General features: G+C 43.8%; 1 protein-coding gene across 1 annotated transcript in view; it reads left to right on the plus strand.

Annotated features, from left to right (window-relative positions):
• ASAH1 (N-acylsphingosine amidohydrolase 1) overlaps positions 1-22,730 on the plus strand; it is a 31,995-nt gene extending 9,265 nt beyond the window's left edge. The window contains exons 2-14 of the mRNA XM_079779547.1: positions 1,779-1,825; positions 4,878-4,968; positions 7,810-7,896; positions 10,216-10,294; positions 10,832-10,906; positions 11,759-11,804; positions 12,864-13,008; positions 13,548-13,602; positions 13,736-13,817; positions 19,700-19,831; positions 19,931-20,054; positions 20,485-20,541; positions 21,633-22,730. Of these exons, the coding sequence (XP_079635673.1) occupies positions 1,779-1,825; positions 4,878-4,968; positions 7,810-7,896; positions 10,216-10,294; positions 10,832-10,906; positions 11,759-11,804; positions 12,864-13,008; positions 13,548-13,602; positions 13,736-13,817; positions 19,700-19,831; positions 19,931-20,054; positions 20,485-20,541; positions 21,633-21,722 (1,110 nt within the window). The 3' untranslated portion in view covers positions 21,723-22,730. The remainder of the gene's footprint in view (positions 1-1,778; positions 1,826-4,877; positions 4,969-7,809; positions 7,897-10,215; positions 10,295-10,831; positions 10,907-11,758; positions 11,805-12,863; positions 13,009-13,547; positions 13,603-13,735; positions 13,818-19,699; positions 19,832-19,930; positions 20,055-20,484; positions 20,542-21,632) is intronic.
• Positions 22,731-24,193: the final 1,463 nt, after the last annotated feature.

Consider the following 24,193-nt stretch of genomic DNA (forward strand, 5'->3'; position numbering starts at 1 on the left):
TGTGTGAAGCAGAAAAAGGCTTAGTTATACAAATGTATAAAACTTGTGAAAATGGTGTTTAAATGTTGTGGCTATGAATTATATTATCTGTTGGCATACACTGTATGGAAAATACTTGAATCTGTCATGTGCTATTGAACAGGTAATGTCAACCATGAACTTCTTTTGCTCTCATAGATGTAACCATCCTCATTTTTGTGAATTTGCACAAGAAATTAATGCCAAAAAAAAAAAAAAGAAATTAATGCCGACTTCCCCTACCACCCAGCAGTTAGACAGACTAGCCGCGGGAAAGTCTGGCTGGGATTTGTAAGCTCAGGGCAGAGACTGAAGTTTGTGAAGATGGACCTCCTTCAACCACTCTTATTAAACATTGAATGGCTTTGGAAATTAGCTTTTGCTAAGTTTATATGGTTATCAAATTGATATTTAATATCAAATATTTTTACATTGTAGTAACTTAGAAACAGAATTTAAATTCTAATGATTGAATTAGCCTTTGACAATTTGATACTTGATAACTGTTTCTTAATAAAAACCCACCCAACATTACAAGGCAAAACAGCACTCATGCGAGAAACTTACACTGTAGCAAAGTTATTTTGACAACAGTGAATGTTCGCATCACAGGTCATGTCAAGCTGCTTTATACCTTTCCCATACTATTAGAAGTTAAAACAAGATGTCAACGCTTCATTCCCACACAGGTTTCCTGCAGAGACCGTTTCTGGGCTCAAACGACAGACCTAGTAGTTCCTTTCTTACTCCCTGTTTATTGTGAATTTATCCTCCTTTAAAAAAAACATTTTACTTGTATAGGATTGGGTCTCCAGAGGTAAGATAAACATGCTTGCTATCTTGAACAAGTAATTAAGGCATCGTAAATCCATGTGGACTTTTTTGTGGGTGTTGTTAAGAGCTGGTTCTGTTTTACTACTAAGCTTGAACACTTCTCCTTAAGCCTCGTTCATTCATTGCCTCAGCAGTGGCCTCAGTGTTTCGGGGCCATCACCTCCAGGAGCACATGTTTGGTAGTGAAGAGAGACACAAACATAATTATAATGCAACGCTGAAGTATGGTAATGGAGCTGAGTGCAAATGTGTGGGAGTATACAGGAGGGATGACTATTTTCATATGGAAAGTAGGTGAAGACGTCACACACAAATCAGTATTTGAACTGGGTCTCAGGTGTGAAAGCCAGAAGTTGCCCCAGGAGAGAACAGGCCTTGGAGGCAGAGGGCACAGCGCCTGTACAGGCATGGAAGGGCGAGAGATCATAGGACGCGGTTGCACGTGGCTACGCGTAACGGGGAGTGGCAGGAAGAGAGGCCGGGAGGGTAAGTTATGACCACATCATGAAGGGCCCTGGACAGTGTGCCCTGAAAATCTGGTTTGGGATGCAAATCTTCATTGCAATAGAGTTGGCTCATAAATTCAAGTAACATCACATTCTATCAAATAATTTAGTGATAAATCAACCTATTTGACATACATTTTCCATCTGCTTAGGCTTCCTCTCTACACGATATGATATATTTGCAATACAAATGCCAAATTACCACCCCTGGCACTAGAGCAGATGGAATTGAGATGGAACGTGCACTTACGTTTGAGATTTTCGAAGTTTTTATAGGAGGAAAAGACTATTAAGAGGCATTGAAATGGTCTAAAAGGGCAAACCATATTTGATTTTGTCTTCATAAACTTTAAATGTTTTTGCAAATTGCCTGTTCAATTTGTTGTTTTCTGAAATTGTACATTTTCTTCGTTTTTTTAGTGGACAGAAGACTGCAGAAAATCAACTTACCCTCCTTCTGGACCAACGTGAGTAAATATCAAAATGAGAGTTGATCAAAACTCACATTTCCCTGTGTAATGATCTCATACAAATAATGGCAGTGGAAAAATTTAAGTCATGTCCTTTATCCTAAGAAAGACAAACATTTTTCTTCTCAAGTTTGTGTATTATGCACTTGACTAAGACCCTGGTCAAACATGAAAATACCTCATGATTAAAATGCTCATTTCTGGCCTATCAAAATCTCGGGGGGAGAGGGGGGGAAGGGGAAGAAGATTTCCATTCTTCACTAAATTCGTCTACCTCCACTAGGCATTTCACTCATCCTCACAAACGCAGAGCTGACCTGGGATTTTCGGTGGTGCCTGAGTATAAACTACCAGATTATATTGGGACAAAATAGTGTAGGGTCTTATAGGTGAAACATTCAAGCAATAAACCCTGGCATGGTAAACAAATTTATCAAGGGAAAAACAGGATTGGAAAGTCTGAAGGTAAGGCCAATATTTAGTGTATTTAATGTTCATATTTGAAGTCTCGATATATGGGTGGCCTTTCAGATCCTTTGTGGCTGGCTACATGGGTCTATGAGAAAGACATGAGACTAGCTCACCAGTCCAAAGGGTACCAGGGTGTGGAAGAGAAGGGAAAAATATAAGACAGGTAATGTTTGTTTGTTTTTTTAAAATATATTTTATTTTTTTTACAGAGAGGAAGGGAGAGGGATAGAGAGTTAGAAACATCGATGAGAGAGAAACATCGATCAGCCGCCTCCTGCATACCCCCTACTGGGGATGTGCCCGCAACCAAGGTACATGCCCTTGACCGGAATCGAACCTGGGACCCTTTAGTCTTCAGGCTGATGCTCTATCCACTGAGCCAAACCGGTTAGGGCATAAGGCAGGTAATCTTGTTTGCCCTGCTCTTTATGCTCAGTGAAAGTTGCCTGCGGGGCAGGGGGGCGGGGGGAGGCAGAGTAAAACTTTAACCAGTATCGCAAGATGACTTTTCGGGTTTTGTAGCTGCACTTGTCTACATAGCCTCTGTTCCAGGTACAAGGAAACTGTACTAAACTAAGTTCTTTTTCTTCATGGGCCTTTCTGTAGAAAGAGGCACACCTTTGGCAGGAAGTAATTTAGAACCAGTCAGTTTCTATGTTAGTCTAAAGCAGGGTCCAGCCCTCCTAGGGTTTGCTCTCCCCGAGGTCTCCTTTTTGTCTCATCACTAACTGCATGTTCGTCCTCAGTGCCTTGTTGATTATGCGCCTCACTTGGCTGGTCTCACTGCCCCAATTCATTGAACATTTAATGAGTAACTTTCCACGTTCAAGGCTTTTTTTCTGCTCTCTTTGCGCACCTTATATGGGTCTATGAATTGATTGCCTGGCCAACCTTCCCGCTTTTAACTGGTTCCAAATTGCCGATTGTGTGAGTGTGTGTTGATACATGTGTATACACACATATACAGATAAACACTGTTTTCTTATATGTATACATGTACGTAATATAAATATTTGTGCACTGGTATTTCTGCCAGATTCCTTCCTAAGGAAGTGGGATTTTGAGAATGCTTTGAAAAGAACAAAATGTATTGATTTTGTTTGAAAGTCTGTTTCCTGAATCAGGGGTGCTCTCCTTGCCTATCCGAATCACACGACCAGTGGCTGCTGGTTCAGTTTCATAAAACCTCACACGTATCCCCAGGCCCCGAGCTCAGCAGCATGTGTAGAGAATCAGTAGTTAACTCGTGACAACAGAAGAGTAACCAGGAGCACAACTCATGACTTAGGAACTAACCCGTCTCTGCCATAGATGTCAGTATGGGTCACGTTTTACTTTAACAGCCTGGGAACATTTTCTGCAGACCACTGATGGTCCATGAGGTCCAAAAGGTGGGCGACCGCTGTCCTAGAGTAATCCTTATTGCCCCACCCCCACCCCCAGCAGAGCAATAATGGGGCAAATGCTGGCTATATTCAGGCAGAGTTTTAAGCTGACAAATCACTGAATGGCATGCCCTTAGGGGCTATTTCAGTTTTGTAACAAGTGCCAGAAGATAATGTTTCCATAGCAACAGAGAGTAGTTGTTGAGTTCATCCACCAGAAAGAAATATGGCCCAGGCCCATTGATAAGGGAAAGCTGCGGATGTTGCTGTGTCCTCCGCAGAAATTGCTGTGTGTAAATCGATGGGTAGGGAGTTGGGGATGGGCTGATCCCACAGTGCTTGGGCTTGATTTACCGCAGAGGAGTGAGAAGAGAGAAGTATAGTAGAAAGAAGAAGGTGGCTGAGTGAATAGCAAAGGTTCTAGAAGCCATCATGGGAAACTAATACATGATGCCACACTGTGGTTTTGAAAGATGACCTTACGGACGCCCACAATGACTTGGCCATAGTATAGACTGTCTAAGAGGCAGTGTGACTGGGAGATCCATTAGAGAGGTTCCCAGGCTTAGACTACATCTTTGCAGAGATTTAGGAGAGAAAGCCGGGGCAGGTATTTTCTAGCAGTGATATTCAGGTTACACAGAACTCTAGAACCAACATTGATTCTTTCCCATATCCACAGTTCACATTAACATTCCAGAATGTATACTTCTGGTCTAAGATTTCTGAAACTACTTATGGTGCTATACAGTGTAGGATAGAAGCACCAGAAAATTCGCTTTTGCAAAATTTGAGTACTAATTTCTCTGTATATTTTGTTGTTGTTATTAATCCTCGCCCAAGGATATTTTTCCCATTAATTTTTTAGAGAGTGGAAGGGAGGAAGGGAGAATGGTGGGGGGGCAGGGGGAGAGATGTGAGAGAGACACATTGATTGGTTGCCTCCACACACGTCCCAACTGGAGCCAAGGATCAAATGGGCAACCCAGGTATGTGCCCTTGACCAGGAATCAAACCCAAGATCCTTTGGTGTGCTGGCCATTGCTCCAACCACTGAGCAACACCAGCCAGGGCCTAACTTCTGTGTTGTCATTGAGAATCTATCTCTAACATATCCATATAGATATAACTCTCTAACCCCCATCAAAAAAAACTGCCTTTACCATTTCAAGATGATGCGCCTCTCCTTGCAGCTATCGGGGGCCGGTGCCGTGGTACACCATCAACCTGGACTTACCGCCCTACAAGAGGTGGCAGGAACTGATCACCGACAAGGCACCTTCGGTACGCTGCAATCTTATCTGACTTACTGAATATAATGCATGTATAAAGGAATACTTCATGAATACTTCATGAAATTCCACACCAATACTTGAAGAATGAACTTTGGATACTCTTCTGCCATCCTGTATAATAAAAGCCTAATATGCTAAGTGTCCGGTCGTCTGGTCGACCGGTCAGCTGTTTAACCAAAGTGTAATATGCTAATGATATGCTAAGGCCGCTCAACCGCTCGCTATGACGTGCACTGACCACCAGGGGGCAGACCATACGACTGGTAGATTACTTGCTGCTGGGTCTGGCTGATTGGGACTGAGCAAGATGGGCTGGACAGGCCCTGGAGTCCTCCCACGGTCCCTCCCCGGTTGGCCAACCTCCTGCATCTCTCCCCAGCCCTGATTGTGCAACAGTGGTGTCCCTCGGCCTTGCCTGCACCCTCTCGCAATCCAGGACCCCTCGGGGGATGTCGGAGAGCCGGGGGATGTCGGAGAGCCGGTTTCAGCTGGATCCCACTGGCCAGGCCGAGGGACCCCACTGGTGTACGAATTTGTGCACCGGGACTCTAGTCTACCATAAATGATGGTAGAGGAAAAGGTGTCATTCCTTGGAGCTATTTATTTATTTATTTACTTATTTATTTATTGTCTAAAGTTTTACATTTGTCTTCTTTTTCCCCAGTTGATCTCCCCCCCACCCCACAGCCATTCCCACCCCAGGCAAGCCCCCACCGCCTCAGTGTCTGTGTCCATTTGTTATGCTCATATGCATGCATACAAGTCCTTTGGTTGCTCTCTAACAAGCCCCCCCCCCCCCCCCCCGCCCCACCATTTGTCTCTGGATCTATTCTTGTTCGTGAAATTATGTTGATCATTATATCCCACATATGTGTGAGATCATGTGATATTTATCTTTCTCTGACTGGCTTATTTTGCTTAGCATAATGCTCTCCAGTTCCATCCATGCTGTTACAAATGGTAAAAGTTCCTTCTTTTTTATAGCAGCGTAGTATTCCATTGTGTAAATGTACCACCGTTTTTTAATCCACTCATCTGCTGATGGGCACTTAGGCTGTTTCCAAATCTTAGCTATGGTAAATTGTGCTGCTATGAACATAGGGGTGCATATATCCTTTCTAATTGGTATTTCTGGTTTCTTGGGATATATTCCTAGAAGTGGGATTACTGGGTCCAATGGGAGTTCCATTTTTAGTTTTTTGAGGAAACTCCATACTGTTCTCCACAGTGGCTGCACCAGTCTGCATTCCCACCAGCAGTGCATGAGGGTTCCTTTTTCTCTGCATCCTCACCAGCACTTGTTGTTTGTTGATTTGTTGATGATAGCCATTCTGACAGGTGTGAGATGGTATCTCATTGTTGTTTTGATTTGCATCTCTTGGATGATTAGGACTTTGAGCATGTTTTCATATGTCTCTGGGCTTTCTGTATGTTCTCTTTCAAAAAGTATCTATTTAGATCTTTTGCCCATTTTTTGATTGGATCATTTATCTTCCTTTTGTTAAGTTGTATGAGTTCCCTGTAAGTTTTGGAGATTAAGCCCTTATCAGAAATATCATTGGCAAATATGTTCTCCCATGCAGTGTGCTTTCTTCTTGTTTTGTTGATGGCTTCTTTTGCTGTGCAGAAGCTTTTTATTTTGATGTAGTCCCATTTGTTTATTTTCTCCTTAGTCTCCATTGCCCTAGGAGCTGTGTTGGTAAAGTTATTGCTACGACATATGTCTGCTATTTTGCTGCCTATGGATTCTTGTAGAATTTTTATGGTTTCCCGTCTTACATTTAAGTCCTTTAGCCATTTTGAATTTGTTTTGGTATATGGTGTAAGTTGGTGATCTAGTTTCATTGGAGCTTTTTTTTTTTTAAAATATGTTTTTATTGATTTCAGAGAGAGAAAGGGAGAAAGAGAGAGAGATAGAAACATCCTACATAATAAAATGGTAATATGTAAATTACCATCACTCCGCTACGCCCACGATTGGGCCAGCAGGAGGCGCAGGGGGCGGGACTCAGGGTGGCCGGGGTAGCTGATTGGGCCAGCAGGACGCTGAGCTCGCGGTGCGAGCTCAGCGTCTGTGCCATGGCTGCGCCGGAGGCTTTCGGAAGGCCTGGTGCACCGGCGGACAGCCGGCCAGCTCCCCCGCGATCAAAAGCCAAAGCGGGGGAGCTGGCCGGCTGTCTGCTCCGGCACAAGGCCTTTCGAAAGCCTCTGCCGCGCAGGAGGCTTTCGGAAGGCCTGGTGCACCGGCGGACAGCCAGCCCGCTGGTGCACCAGGTGCATGATTAAATCATGCACTGGGCCTCTAGTCAATAATGAGAGAGAATCATTGATTGGCTGCTTCCTGCATGCCCTACACTGGGGATTGGGCCAGCAACCCAGGTTTCTGACTGGGAATTGAACCATGACCTCCTAGTTCATAGGTCAAACTCTGAGCCACACCGGCCAGGCCCTTGGAATTTCTTGCTCTCTTTCCTAGCCTTTGCCTTTGTTTCCCTCTCTCTGAATCATCACCTTCATCTAAGTAGTTAATCAGATGTCATGCTAGACATGCTTGCTGTACATGCTCTTCAAACCAGTCAAATTTGAGATCCTCAACATTTTCTGTGTCAATAAAATTAGGTGTGGAATTAGCATATTCAAAATAAAGATGTCATGCTAAAGATGTATTTTGTTTACTCGTTAATTGAAAATAGTTTCAAAAATATCACCTAATTTTATTTAGCTACATACAAATAAATCAAAAGTTCTATATGTTTTCATAATATTAATATTAAATGTCAAGACAAGACTTTATGTTTCTTATTAATGAATGAATTCATACATTTTTCAGCTAAGGGTTATGCTGAATTACCTGAGGGATGCGGCAAATATCTTTGTTCCAAGTGGAAAACTCATGCAGATAGTGGATCAAAAGTTGGTAAGAAATATTTCCTACAATAAATTTAGAAACGCGCAGTTCAGAAAAGGCTCTGGTATTTATTTAAAGGCATAATTTTACAACCTCTTCTAAGGAGCTTGGACACGTTTGCTTTTATTCTAGACAACTGTCAGAACTTCGGGACTGGACGTTCTAGGGCTTAGTATCATCAGCGCAGGGACATGAACTAGCATGGCCAATTTGGGCTGTTAACTGCCCTTCAGTGTTTTTTAAAATCTTGACAGTTTTACAGAGCGATGGGCAAAATATACCTATTTCATCTGGGAGTATGGCGTTTCCTTCCCCTTAATGTACACTTGGGCTTTCAAGTTCGTTACTGAACATTCGGTGTTTTTCTTAAGTGCTTTGCCCAGGACACCAGGGATTTTCCCCGCTGGCCCTGCGCCTACGGAGCCCTCAGCAGCTGCAGCCATTGAGAACCACTGGGTTGTGTGTTTCCTGTGGCTGTGCAGTCACCAAACCATTTCGTTTTCTCCCGGCCCTTCAGGGAGACTCTGCTTCTCAGTCTTTTTAAATTTGGGTGGAACCCATGGAAAATCTAGGGTGTGGCCCCTAGCGCCCCCCCCCCCCCCCCCCCAGAGTTCCTCTTCACCCTCTTTCAGTCTTTGCTGTGGGGCCTCCCTGGCCTGCAGGGTGCCAAGGATGGGGGTGGGGCACCAAGGCCCTAGGGCAGATGTCTTGACTTAATGGTATTTAGGATTGGAAAATATTTTGTTGGGGAGCGGGGGGCAGTTCGTGCATCGAAGGATGGGTAGCAGCATCTTCGGCCTCTGCCCACTGGATGCCAGTAGCACCCCTTCAGTTGTGGCAACAGAAACTGTTTCTGGATGTCGCCAAACCCCCCGCCCCCGGGGCTGGGGTTGGGAATCACCCCCCCGCAGACGCCCTGGGCGTTATCCCCAGGAGACTGGCTCCTGCCAGCCAGCAGCCTGCCCTCCCTCGTGGGCATGCTCTCCCGCCTTTCGCGAAGGCTCTCCCTGTGGTCCTCCGAACCAGACCTCCTCGAAGTGCCTGTGGGCAGGAGCAGCAGCAGGAGTCCCCCTCCTCTGCCTGTCAGCAGGGGGCGCAGTGTGCAAAGGGTGCCCAGGCTTTGCAATTCGACAACATTGAGGTTTTCGTCCTTTAAATTTTGGATTTGAAGGTTGGATCAGTCACGTAATAGCCGTGTGTCCTTGGAGAAGTTTCTTATGAAACTTCAGCTTTCTCCCCAGGGAGAACTGACTAATGCACATTGTATATGGTGGTTGTAAGGATTAAATGACATACTGTATGTAAAGCACAGTGCCTGGATATAACAAGTGGTTAGTAAATGTTCAGTAAGGCATTTTTGTTTGTTAAATTGGAGGGAATATTCCTTGTGCCCTGCCATAGGTCCCATTGCATATAAATATCAAGCTGGTGAAAAATGAGACTTGTACATTTTATTTATTTATTTATATTTTTAAAATATGTTTTTATTGATTTCAGAGAAGAAGGGAGAGGGGGAGAGAGAGAGATAGAAACATCAATGATGAGAGAGAGTCATTGATCGGCTGCCTCCTGCACACCCCCCAACTGGGGATTAAATCCACAACCTGGGCATATGCCCTTGACTGGAATCGAACCTGGGACCCTTCAGTCTGCAGGTCAATGCTGTATCCACTGAGCCAAAACCGGCTACAGCAAGACTTGTACATTTTAAACTCATTATCTTATTAGCAAGAGGCTGTGTGAGCTTACATCGTAATCTCATTGCTGGAGAGTAGGTGCAGTTGAGGATAAAAGTATGATGGCCACCATTGAGTTTGCCCCTGTGTCCATTGTTTGCCTACAGAATGCATAAAGCGTCTTAGGCCAAGGTCAGATATTAACTGTGATAGAAGTTTTCATGAGTGACTCGAAGACAGATGTTTGCTGTGGGGGGAAAGGAAATAGAAATGAGGGTATAATGCCATGGGCTACAGGGGGAGTTTGCGTAGAGAGACGGAGTGCTTCTTGTGAGGTTCCTGTGTGGTGGGCCATAAGGTCATCCAAGTGGAACTCTCCCAGTTCCTCAGCTCTGGAGCAGAGGGTGGGATAGAAACAGTCTGAGAACCACAGGCTTCTGCACCATGCCTCAGAACGGATGAGCTCCCGGGTCCCAAAGCAGGGGTTACGGTGACTATGACATAGATCTTTTAGAAATACATGGTGTAAAAGTGCCTTTAAAAATAAGATCACCTATTGTGGCAGCAGCATCTAGAACAAATTATATGTAAGAGAACCACATCTCAAAGCAACTCTTTAGGTCGAATGATCGTTCATTTATTTGGTTTTCAGCCTGGTCTACTTGGCAACATTCCTGGCCCTTACGAGGAGGAAATGAAGGGGATTGCAGATCTTACTGGCCTACCTTTAGGTAAAGTTCATTTCTCAGCTCTTAAAAACATGTAATAAAGCACAAAATGTTTTCCATTGAGGTATGATACACATACAGTAAAGCGCACAGATCTTAAGCATACAGTTCAACAGAATTTTCAAAATACATGCATGTAATTGCAACTCAGATCAACATACAGAAAATCCCAGTTACCCAGAATGCTCCATCATACCCCTTCATAGACAATAGACAATGCCTCGTCCCCAGGTGACGGCTGTTCTGACTTCAACCTCGATTAGTTTTGCCTCTTGAACTGCTTATAAATGGAACCAAACAGTATGCACTATTGTGTTTGGTTGCTTATACTTATTGTATGAATAGGGTATTTGGCTTGTTTCCAGATTCTGGATGTTAAGAATAAACAGTTATGGACATTCTTGTACATGTCTTTTTATGGGCATGCCAAAGCAATCGCTCACACGGAGAACGATAGTCCAACCCTTTCTTAAAGGAGAATTTTCTAATAATGTCATGGTTCTGTATGTTAACCAAAAAATGTCCTTTCTTTTCTCATAGGAGAGATTATTTCATTCAATGTTTTCTATGAATTTTTTACCATTTGTACCTCAATCATAGCAGAGGACAAGAAAGGTAAGTATGCTGAGGGAGGGTGAGCACTGCCAAGCACAGGGTCAGAGAAGAAACTTCCAAATAAGTGGAATTAGAACTTATAAAATCTAGGCTTGCCATGCAAATTCTGTGTATGTTGCATACAGTGTATGGATCTTGGTAAAGTTTTACTAGTGGATTGAAAACGATCCTTACTTTAAGATCATTGTAATGCCTATTGAAGTTTAATTCAGGCACTTGAAACAACTGGGAAGAAGTGTCTCAGGACTGTCCTCACAGTCTACTCGTACCCATCTTCGTGATGTGATATAAGTACCCACAGGGTGCGTCATTACCCCGAAATGCCTTAATGTCCCAGCCTTCCCTGGAAGCCCAGGACCAATCTTCTCCCACCATTTCTCAGCCAAGGGGCCCCATGTAGCCCTCCCTCACTTTCCCATGTTTTCCTGGCAGATCCTCAGAGTACAGGGCACAGCGTGGTTTATCCCAATTCACTCTTATTTTTTACCTGTTCTTTGAGGGGCCCAGGTATTGGTGGCAGTGCCTGAAGCATGTTTGCAGGTCACATTAGGGGGAGCTAAAATAGCTACGTTCCGGTAGGACCCTGTCATAGTGGACCAAAGAATGACCATTGATCCTTCCCCATATTCTTATCTTACCTGAAAGCCTGTGTTCGTGGAGATTATGGGGGGATCTGGCTGATGTGACAGGGACAACAGTTTGGCTTACGGTGCCAGGACGCGGCTTATTCTTATTGCTGGATTGAATAGCTGTGACTATCATTTAACCAAACTTCAGTGTCCAGCTTTGATTTAAGATCAATCGTACCATCATAACTGCTCCTACATGTCTCTTTTGCTTACTTTCAATTAGGTCATTTAGTACATGGGCGAAACATGGATTTTGGAATATTTCTTGGGTAAGTTAAGAAAATGTTATCAGTCCTTGAGAAGAATAGGTTTATTACAATGGTGAAAAGTCCCAGGTCACCCGCAAAGTGTGGCCAGAAGTGACAAGAGTGGACTCCTGAGTTTTGAGATAAGATGGGTATACTCTTGCTCAGTTATTGGCAAGTCCATAACTGAGTTGCACCTACTGAGCAAAAATTTGGAATGTGTTTGAAGGCCCAGATGCATGTCTAGTATACTGCTTAAAAGGAAGAATAGCATTCTATGTTATGTCTTCTTGCTCTTTCTGGGGAAAAAGAAATAACAGGGCTTTATAATTCAACACCTAAATTTGAATCTGGAGTTCGTTATTTATAGACTTATATATTGGGAGAAGTACCTTAACTTCTCTGAGCCTCGCTTTTGTCATGTGAAGAATGGAGGATAAAACCACCTATATTGTTTTTTTTATTGAATTTATTGGGGTGGCATTGGTTGATAAAATTATACAGATTTCAGTTGTACAGTTCTATAACACATCATCTGTATATTGTATCGTGTATTCACTACCCCAAGTCAAGTCTCCTTCCATCACCATTTATCCCCCCTTTACCTTCTTCTACCTCCCCCCACCCCCTGCCCCTCTGGTAATCTCCATACTGTTGTCTGTGCCTATGAGGATTTTTTTTCTTACTCCCTTTACCTTTTCTACCCAGCCCCCCAACCCCCTCCCCTGTGATGCAAAGTACTTGTTAGGATTGATTGTTAAGGATTAGATAGGTAAAGTACCTAGTACAGTGGTTGGCAAACTCTTTAGTCAACAGAGCCAAATATCAACAGTACAACGATTGAAATTACTTTTGAGAGCCCAAATTTTTAAACTTAAACGATATTAGGTAGGTACATTGTTATTAACTTAATTAGGGTACTCCTAAGCTGGCCTTTGCTAAAAACTCAAGGGGCCAAAGAGCCGTATGTGGCTTGCGAGCCGCAGTTTGCCGACCACTGACCTAGTATAATGCCTGGCCATCATCATCATATTCATCGTTATCATCATTGTTCTTAAATATCACTAAATTTGTCTTTTATAGGTGGAATATAAATAATAATACCTGGACCATAACTGAGGAGCTAAAACCTTTAACAGTGAATTTGGACTTCCAAAGAAACAATAAGACTGTCTTCAAGGCTGCAAGCTTTGCTGGCTATGTGGGCATGTTAACAGGATTCAAACCAGTAAGGACTCTACCGTTACGTAATTTTACAGGTAGCTCTGTGTCCTGCTCTGACTCTCTGAGAAGGGTGGAATCTAAGGAAACGAGGCCCTAAAACGAATATGAAGCCCCTGGGTGTCCCTTTGTGCTTCCTGTCACCTTCAGAGGTCTGAGCTCCACGCAGAGAAGGGTGGAAAGGAATGAAGGATTCCCAGCCTGTTCTGCTGAAAAGCATGGGGCCGGATGTCGAGGGCTGGGAACATCAATCTGGAATCTGGTCCTGGGTCTGCCCGTCGGCACCTCAGGCATTAAATCTCTGCCCTGCAGTTAGTCAGAAAAGTGAGGCCAGTACCAGCCCACCTACTTGTCTCGTACAGTCGGTGTGAAGATCCTTTGAACTTCCAGAAAAGCTCTGTTTATACAAGGTGGTATTATCACGATTATTATCTTTGCATTCCCTGTTACCCAGTCCAGGTCTCGATATACCACGTACAGTGCAGTGAGAGGGCCTGAAACAGGATGGTCCAAGTTCCTGACTTCACTCCCTTCTCTTTTCCTCAGGGACTCTTTAGCCTTACACTAAATGAGCGTTTCAGCACAAATGGCGGTTTTATGGGTGAGTAGACAGCTGTTACGTGAAATGGAAATTTCATAGATGTTTTCAGAGGAGGCTGGGCTGGACTGTGTGTTCTGGTGAACACTCTCACCTCTTCCAGGTCCCATGACACTGTGTGTATGATCTCTTCCAGGTGTCCTAGAGTGGATTTTGGGAAAGAAAGATGCCACATGGATTGGGTTTCTTACTAGAGCAGTTCTGGAAAATAGTACAAGGTAATCCATTTGCTTTATTATCAAATTTAGTATTTCATTTTATTTTAAAATTATTTTTATTTATATAATTAAAGTGTAACAGTTTAAGGTTTACAAAATGTTTTGACATTTGTATATATTGCAAAATGATCACAATAAGTCTAGTTAACATCCATCACCATACATAGTTACAAAACATTTTTTCCTTGTGAGAGCCTTAAGATTTACTTTTAGCAACTTTAGAATATTCAATCCAGTGTTATTAACTGTGGTAACCATGCTGTACCTTACATCCCAGGACTTACTGTATAACTCAACGTTTTTACCCCTCTACCCATTTCACCCTCCCTCCCCATCACTCAACTGCCTCTGACAACCACTAATCTGTTCTCTGTATCTATGCGTTTTTTTGTTTTTATACTCCACATATAAGTGAGCTCATATGGTATTTGTCTTTTGCTGTCTGATTTGTTTCACTTAGCATAATGACCTCAAGATCCATCCATGTCAGAAATAGCAAGATTTTCTTTTCTCTTATGGCCGAATAATATTCCACATTTTCTTTACCCATTTCTCCACGTATGGACACCTGTTACATTTCCATGTTTGGGCTATTATAAATAACTAGAGGCCTGGTGCACGAAATTTGTGCACGGGGGTGGGGGGTGGGGAGTGTCCCTCAGCCCAGCCTGCACCCTCTCCAATCTGGGATCCCTCTTACAATCCAGGACTTGCTGGCTCCCAACTACTCACCTGCCTGCCTTCCTGATTGCCCCTAACCGCTTCTGCCTGCCAACCTGATCACCCCCTAACCACTCCCCTGCCAGCCTGATACCTAACTGCTCCCCTGCCAGCCTGTTTGCCCCCAATTTCTCTCCTCTGCCGGCCTGGTCACCCATAACTGCCCTCCCCTGCAGGCTTGATTGCCCCCAACTGCCCTCCCTTGCAGGCTTGGTCCCTCCCAACTGCGCTCCCCTGCTGGCCATCTTGTGGTGGCCATCTTGTGTCCACATGAGGGCAGGATCTTTGACCACATGGGGGCAGCCATATTGAGTGTTGGAGTGATGGTCAATCTGCATATTACTCTTTTATTAGATAGGATAGAGGCCTGGTGCATGGGTGGGGGCCAGCTGGTTTGCCTTGAAGGGTGTCTCAGATCAGGGTGGGGGTTCCCTTGGGGCATAGGGCAGCCTGGGCGAGGGGCCTGTGGTGGTTTGCAGGCTGGCCACGTCCCTTGGCAACCCAAGCAGAGGCCCTGGTATCGGGTTTATTTATCTTCTATAATTGAAACTTTGTAGCCTGGAGCAGAGCCAAGCCTTCTGCTCGCTCTGTGGCAGCAGGGGATTTATTTACCTTCTATAATTGAAACTTTGTAGCCTTAAGCATAGGCCTGGGCCGGCCAGGGTGTGCGGAAAGCTTGGCTTCCTCCATCGCCTGGGAAACCCAAGCCTCCCTCCTGCTTTCTCCGTGGCCACAGCTATCTTGGTTGGGTTAATTTGCATACTCGCTCTGATTGGCTGGTGGGCGTGGCTTATGGGTGTAGCAGAATGGTGGTTAATTTGCATATTACTCTTTTATTAGATAGGACTAGAGGCCCGGTGCACGAAATTTGTGCACGGGACGGGGGGTCTCCTCAGCCCAGCCTGCACCTTCTCCAATCTGGGGCCCCTCGGGGGATGTCTGACTGCCGGTCTAAACCAACAGTCAGACATCCCTCTCACAATCCTGGACCGCTGACTCCTAATCGCTCACCTGCCTGCCTGCCTGGTCGCCCCTAACTGCCTCCCCCCGCCCCCCACCTGATCTCCCCTCACTGCCTCTGCGTACCGTCCTGATTGCCCCTAAGTGCCGTCCCCCCAACCCCCCGCTGGCCTGGTCACCCCCAACTGCCCCCTCCCTGCCAGCCTGGTCACTCCTAACTGCCCCCCACTGCCGACCTGGTTGCCCCCAACTGCCCCCCCCACCGCTGACCTAGTCACCCCTCACTGTCCCCCCTGCCAGCCTAATCACCCCCAACTGCCCCACCTGCCGGCCTGGTTGCCCCCAACTACACCCCCCTCTCCAGCCTAGTCACCCCCAACTGTCCGCCCCACCGATCTGCTTGCCTCTTACTGCCCCCCTGCCAGCCTCATCACCCCCAACTGATGTCCCTGCTGACCTGGTCACCCCCAACAGCCCCCCCTACTGGCCTGGTCGCCCCCAACTGCCCCCCCCTGCCAGCCTGGTCGTCCCTCACTAACCCCCCTGCGGCCTGGTCGCCCCACACAGCCTGCTTGTTCAGTCATTTGGTTGTCCCTCGGGCCGGCCCTGGGCAGCTGGACAGCTGACATCCAAGGCTTGCCTACGCCTCGGGCTGGCCCTGGGCGGTTGGGGGGCTGAGGGAACTGGGTCCCGCCATCTTTGAGGGCGTGGCAGTCAATTAGCATAATCCCTCCTTATTGGCTGTGGGCACATCTTTGTGTGGGTGTTGCGGTCAATTAGCATATTCCCTCTTTATTAGATAGGATGTTTCAATGAACATGGGGGTGCATAATTTTTTTTGGATACTGGTTTCCATAGTGGCTGTACCAATTTACATTCCCACCAAAAGTGCACGTGGTCCCTTTTCTCCACATCCTCACCATCACTTGTTATTTCAGGTCTTTTGAGAAAAGTGATTCTAATGGGTGTGAGGTGGTATCTCATTGTGGTTTGATTTGCATGTATGTTAAGCATCTTTTCATGGACCTGGTGGCCACCTGTATATCTTGTTTGGAAAAATGTCTAGTCAGAACCTCTGCCCATTTTTTAATAGGATTGTTTGAGGGTTTTTTGGTGTGGTTTATTTTATTTTTTGCTATTGCGTTGCATGAGTTCTTTATGTATTTTGGATGGAAACCCTTATCAGATACATGCTTTGCAAATATTTCCTCCCATTCAGTAAGTTTCCTTTTAATTTTGTTGTCTTCTTTGCTGTGCAGAAGCTTTTTAGTTTGATATAGTCTCATTATTTATTTTATTGCTTTTGATTTTGGTATCAAGTCTAAAAAAATCATAGCCAATACCATTGTCAAAAAATTTACCGTTTGTTTTCTTCTAGTTTTATGGTTTCAGGTCTTACGTTCAAGTCTTTATTTCATTTTGAGTTGATTTTTGTGTATGGTGTAAGATAATGGTCTACTTTTATTCTTTTGCATGTGGCTGTCCAGTTTTCCCAAAGTCATTTATTGAAGAGACTGTTCTTTCCCCATTGGGTATTCTTGACTCCTTTGTTGTAAATTAAATGACTGTATATACATGGATTTGTTTGAGGGCTCTCTGTTCTCTTCCATTGAGCTATGTCTGTTTATGCCAGTACCATGCTATTTTGATTACTATAGATTTGCAGTATAATTTGAAATCAGGAAGTGGGGTATCTCCTGCTTTGTTCTTTCTCAGGATGGCATTTGCTATTCAGGGTTTTTTAGTGACTCCATGTAATTTTAGGGTTTTTTTCTTCTGTGAAAAATGCCATTGGAATTTTGACAGGGATTGCAATGAATCTGTAGATTGCTTTGGGTAGTATAGAATTTTAACAATATTAATTTCCCAATCCATGAGCAGGGAGTATCTTTCCATTTATTTATGTCTTCCATTTCTTTCATCAGACTTAGTTTTCAGTGTACAGGTCTTTCACCTCCTGGGTTAAATTTATTTCTTGGTATTTTATTCTATTTTATATAATTGTAAATGGGATTATTTTCTTAATTTCTCTTTTGGATAGTTCATTATTAGTGCGTAGCTGCTGATTTTTGTACATTTTTACCCTGCAACTTTACTGAATTTTTTAGTTCCAACAGGTTTTGTTTGTGTGAAGTCTAGTTTTTTTCTATATATAATACATAAATAGCATACCTTTCTGATTTGGATACCTTTTCTTTTTCTTGCATAATTGCTTTGACTAGTACTGCCAATATTATCCTATATAATAAAAGGGTAATATGCAAATTAACTGTTACTCTGTCACAAAGATGGCGGCGCCCAGTCCCCTCAGCCTCGCCGGAGTCCTCCAGTCCTGGGGGGCACTGCCGCTGAGAGCGGGCAGCGTGAGCGGCCTGGCAGAATGCTTGCTTCGTTGCTGTGGCGACGGAGGGCCTCTGGGCAGCGGGCTCGGAGCAGCTGGGGCGGGATGCTTGCTTCGTCACCGCAGCAACGCCCTGGCCGCGGAGGGCCTCTGGTGGACAGGGGCGGGGGGGGGAGGAGAGGAAAGGGGGGCTGGCCCACGGCCTCCGCAGACGAGTGCAGCCTGGAGAGGAGACAGGTCCGCCTCCCGCTGAAGCAGCGCGGCTCCTGGCGGTGTGCTGCGGTTCCTGCCAGCTCCCGGGGAAGCGGTGAGCGGCCTACTGCGCGCGGTATCGCATGATGGGCTACTAGTCTATAATAATAAAAGCATAACATGCTAATTAGACCAGATGTCCTTCCAGACATCCTTCCAGCTGAAGCTGGGACTGCGAGTGAAGCCTGGGTCCCAGGTCCCAGGTCCCAGGTGCCTGCCAGCAGCCGGAGGGAAGCCCAGATCCCGGGTGCCAGAGGGAAGCTGGTGCCAGCAGCTGGGGGAAGGAAGGCCTACTCTTACATAAATTTCGTGCATCGGGCCTCTAGTATAGAATAAAATGGGCATCTTTATCTTGTCCCTGGAGGAAAAGCATTCATTCAGCTTTTCACCATTGAATAAGATGTTAGCTGTGGGCTCATCATCTATGGCCTTTATTATGTCCCCCTTGACATGGTGTATGGTTCTTTTAGTATACTGTTTATTTTAAATTACTTATATTAAAATAGAAAAATATTTCCCAGCTTTATCTTCAACTGAAGAATCATTTCAGAATTTTGTAGGTGAATCTCATATGGAATTCTTCATTTGTGTGTGTGCTGTATGTGTTTAAAGTAAGGAAATTGTTTGTTTAAAAAGTTCTGGAGAGAGTGCCACTGTGAAGGGACCTATACCCAAAATACAAATCCTATATAATAAAAGCCTAGCAACCGAAACAGCAGAACGACCAGAGACCAGAACAACCACGGTCCCTCACCCCGGCCAGCCGCCCCCCAGCGAGCGGTTAGGGGTGATCAGGGAGGCAGAGTGGTTAGGGGCAATCAGGCAGGCAGAGGCAGTTAGGGGTGATCAGGCAGGTAGGCGAGCGGTAAGGGATCAGCGGTCCTGGATTGAAATAGGGGTGTCTGACGGCCAATTTAGGCCTGATCTACAGGGATCCCTGCAGGATTGGGCCTAAACTGGCAGTCAGACATCCCCCGAGGGGTCCCGTATTTCGAGAGGATGCCGGCCAGGCTGAGGGGGCACCCCCCTCCCCCTGCCTCTGTGCACGAATTTCATGCACTGGGCCTCTAGTTATATAATAAAATATCCATTTAAATCATAATACCTGTTAACCTAGAAGTTATATTCTGTGCTGGTGCAGAAATCTTATAATAGCAAAACTGCCTTTAGCCAGCACTACATCTAAATGACCTAGAATAAAGGGGCATCAATTCTATTTTTAATGCTTTCAGGGAATAAGATTTAGTAATCATCTTTGAAGATCCTCTTCCTTGATCAATAGCCCTAATTTTCCAGGTTTACTCTCTATTCCTTAAGTCCTATAGATAGTAATACTACTCTCCCTGTTCTATTGTTGAGTGAAAGGCATAGACAAGAAGGGTGGAAGATGATCTCTTGAGACTGTTGTGTTTGTCCTTAAGCCTAGAGGGGACATTTCCGATCTGTGTTTCACCACATGGGAGCCAGATTGTTCCTTCCTGAGCCTTGCTCACCATCCTTTTTAAAATGTGTTCCTCAAATATTTGTTTTCGCTTTGTTTCTGTAGTTAAAAAACTTCCATTCCAAGTCAACTAAAAATGTTTCTTTTCTAAAAAATGTGTTTATGTAGTTATGAAGAAGCCAAGAATATATTGACCAAAACGAAGATACTGGCCCCAGCATACTTTATCCTGGGAGGCAACAAGTCGGGGGAGGGCTGTGTGATTACACGAGAAAGAAAGAAATCTTTGGATGTTTATGAGTAAGTACATTTGTTAAAGCAAAGTAGAAGCTAAAGCACAGACTGACATATGTACGGGTTTAAGGCACAGGCCTGAGAGGAATCTCTCTTCGTATCTAGACTCGACCTCCAGCAGGACAGGTGGTACGTCGTAGAGACTAACTATGACCGCTGGAAACATCCCTTCTTCCTCGACGATCGCAGATCAGCTGCCAAGACGTGTCTAAACCAGACAACCCAGGAGGTGAGAGCATTCACAATGTCCGATATAGAAAGAAAGGTTCCCATTGAGGTTGCATTAGTTCTGGCATTTTTATTTGGCCTTTGTAGAATTTATAAACCTCATGTTATCCATTGTCAATGGATAGTCCCCACGGAGTTTTTTTGTTTTGTTTTTAATTTAAAGAGCAAAATTTTGCTGTACTTCCCTTTCTAATTCTGGAAACCACTTGGTGAAGCTGAGTGATAGACAAGAATTAAAAGGGGAGGAAGAGTCAGAAAAAGTGAAACATGAGAACCATTACCTGTGTTTCTATCGGCAACCCCAAGGGAAATTCATTGAGGTGCCGGGGGAGGTTGATTGGCAATGTCTTGGTTTCTAATGACCCATTTGTATGGATAAGGCTGTTGACATCTGTATTTAATGTACTGAACAAACTATTTTTGTGTTTTAGAATATCTCATTACCAACTATATATGATATCCTGTCAACAAAACCTGTCCTCAACAAGGTAATTAAAATATATACATATATTTGCTTTTAGGGGAAATAATTTGGTCTTGTTTTATCTTTCCCTGTTATCATTGGAGAAATCAGAGCTAGAATCACAAGGCATGTTCAGCTTAAGGCCGGCTTTTAAAAATGTTTTTGTGTGACTAACATAGTAACTGTTGGGGCGGGACAAAGAAACCAATCGTTGTGGCTTGGATGTCAGTTTGGTCCGAGTATTGTTTCTAGGTTTACTTACATGGCACTGAATTAAGTGTAGCATTTTAGCCTTGACTTCTCCCTGTCCACCAGAATCTTATGCTGTACACTACAACTAGCACCTCAAACCTGACCAAAGTCCATTTTGAGGCAGAGCTTTGTGTCTTGGTGGATTAGGGTTTCTCGTATCTTTTCCCCATACGATAGCTAAAAATGCAGTTTCCTAGTCACCCAATGTCCTAATAAGTCACCCTTGTGTATTCTGGATATACACACCCTGATTTTCCCATTTGTCCTTCTCTTTGGTCCTTCCCCCTAACCCTCCCTAAAATCAGCCTGCCTCCATCACCTCTGCCGTAGCGTTCAGTCCGAACCTGGCTCCTACAGGAAGCCTTCCTAAAGCCCACTGACCCTGCCGTACTTCTTGTTTGGCCCATGCCATCATCCTGAGCTCACAGTGGTTATTTAGATTCCATGTGCCTCATGTGTATGCCTTGTAATCTACATGCCTGCATAGTGACCCCCATTGTGTATGGTTTTAAGGATAAGGACAGCTAAAGCAAAACTGTTCATACTCCATAGTACACCATTAGGCTTTGCATGACTACACATTGTAAGCTGAAGGCTACCTTACAGCATTGCTGGTGAAGCAGCGTGCTGCCCAGGAAGAGACCTTGCTTCTCTCCCAAGCCTATCATATTCACAACCTGGAATAATATTCTGTTGGAAGTCAGTTGTTTTTATTAACTTATTATTATTTAGACTTTATATTATATAACTTTTGTTTTATATATTTATATATAATATATATAGCAGTTCCATAAGAAATGCTAATAGGAATCAAGACATCTTAGAATTGAAAACATCCTTAAAGTAAAAATAATTTTCTTTCAGCTGACTGTATTCACAACCTTGATGGACGTTACCAAAGGTCAATTTGAAACTTACCTGCGGGATTGCCCAGACCCTTGTGTGGGTTGGTGAGCACACACCTGGCCTGCAGAATGCACTGTGCCATCAGGTGGGAGCTCACATGTGGCCCACTGGTGCAGCCATCTGATCTCTGACCAAAAACTAAGACTCAGGGCAGCTTCTCTTTAAGGCATGAGCTTGTTCGTCTTTGTATGTTTACAATTCACAGGCATTTGTGCTGCAACAGTTGATTGTTCTTATTTACAGATAATTTAAGTACAACGATCATTTAGAATTTGTTGAGTTTCATTTCACTTTGACATTTGGGGATGGACAAACTATCGTGGGACCCACTTCCATAGAATAAAGCAAGTCTTGTGGGCGCTGAATCAGTACATCTGCATAATAGTTACAGCAAATTGTTTTCCACTTTTATCTACAGATTTGTATGTTTTCCTGTATAGCAGTCTTTTCCTCCTGCTACTAACTGCTACTCAAGTTAATACAGTATACCACTGTCTCCTGTTTGTGACAGCAATGTTATTTCACTAGCTTTGGAGGGAGAAATGCATTCAACTGTGTATTTCTTAATGGGCAATACCTGGGCCTTTGACTCTGAACAGAAGTACTTTTTAGGGGTCACGAAGCAATCAGTATGCAACAGTCTTTTATACACAGAATGGAGGTATTTCCTTTTTCGTAAAGACCCTACCTCCCAGAAACCCCAGGACGTTAGCTTCAAAAACTGAGCCCCAGGTTCTGTGAATTCATAGTAGATAAACAGGTCAGACTTGTGGAAAACGGAATATGAACCCATTTTTTTAACCTTCCTAGGGATCATCCACTTCATAGATTTTGAGTTTGTTCTTTTGATCAATATGTATTTTTTTAAACTAAGTAGTTACTAAAAAATGTTTTTCAGAAATCAATATATTTATGAAAAATGCTAATCGCACTTGTTAATTTTTCAAACTCTCACAATTAACTGTGAACTGCATGCCAGTTGGGCATGACCGTATCCACTTCATTTCCATGTCAGTTGTATTCATGACGTCCAATAAAGCAGTGTCAGCAGCCTTGTGTACTGACCGAGTGTGCAACTATGTGCTGGTTTGAGGGTGGGCGTTATTCTGGAGAAATCAAAGCTACTTAGTGTGTGTGTGAATGGTAAGAATTCAGCGTATGACTGGTTCCAGTTTTACACGACAATCCTTGCCACTTCTTTTCCCACTGTTCCCAGCCCAGGGTGCAGATGTTCAAAGGCAGCTTTTCCGCCCAGAATGGAGGTTTTCTTGGTTTCTTACCTCAAAATTACAGTGATGCCAGTATTATCTTACTGAAGCAGGAAGAATTATAAGAGGATTTGTGTTAAATAGGATTCAATTAATGTAAAAACTTTACTTGGAATTTTGTTCCTCTTATAAAAATGTGAGGTAAACTTGTATTATTTTTCTCAAGTAGCCTTTGATATGCACAATAAAATGGGATGCTAATTGTTTCATACTGATTCCTCAGGACTAAAGTGTGTGAAGGTAATAACTGATATTAAAATATGAAGTAGAGTTGTTTGCTCTACTTCAGGATATATAGTATAGGCAGGCCTATTTATATACTACTTTATATATGCTTATGCATAGATATACACCTAGAACATAAAAAGATGATTAGGAGATGTTTACAAACAGGTTGACAATGGTTCCCCCTGGATAGTAGTGATAATTGCTACTTTAAATTTGGAGAGGACATTAATGAGATTGTATTTTTAGAAATGCTGGATAATAATCCTGGACTGGTTGCATCCAAACCAGGGGCTATAATTTCTCCACCTAGTTTTAGGTAAGGAGAAAAAACAAGGGGCAATCACATGTGATATAATCCAAGGTGAAACTGAAAATTATATAATCCAAAAAGTTACCTGAAATACTAATTTGTAGCTTAACTGAACTCCATTTATCCATGTCTTAAACACTGGGGGTTGGGAGGGACAATAAGAGAGGAAATGAAATGGACGATGACTAGAATGGTGACACTGTGGGAAAACTACACCTAAGATCCACTAGAACGAAGGCTCTTTATCTTTAGACCTCACTCCCTCACGTAGAGGGGAAAATCACAGAGAGTACAGAGCCGGGACATGTTAGAAAAGAACATGTGTTAAGCAAAGAACATGGAACCAAGTGTAGGTTCTAGTAGATCCCCTTTCCTGGGCCTTTCTTTCCTCAAACATGGATACATATGTGCCTTACATTGGTGTAGCACGTCATCAAAACATTCACATGAACATTGGACAGACTAACTCATATTCACCTTCTAGGAAAATACTGGATAGCCAACAGGTGAAGGAGCAATGGAGATGGAAGAGCTCTTAACTGTCCACAGTCTCACTAAAAGAGAGGTTTAACACAAATGTTAAATATTACTAATGTGAATTGGCATAGCACTTTATATTTTAAAAATCTATGATGTTGCCCTGGCCCGTGTGGCTCTGTTTGTTGGGCACAGTCCCTTGCACTGAAAGGTTGCCAGTTCAATTCCCAGGAAGG

Source organism: Cnephaeus nilssonii (genome assembly GCF_951640355.1).
Source record: "Cnephaeus nilssonii genome assembly, chromosome: 8".
Taxonomy (NCBI): Eukaryota; Metazoa; Chordata; class Mammalia; order Chiroptera; family Vespertilionidae; genus Cnephaeus; species Cnephaeus nilssonii.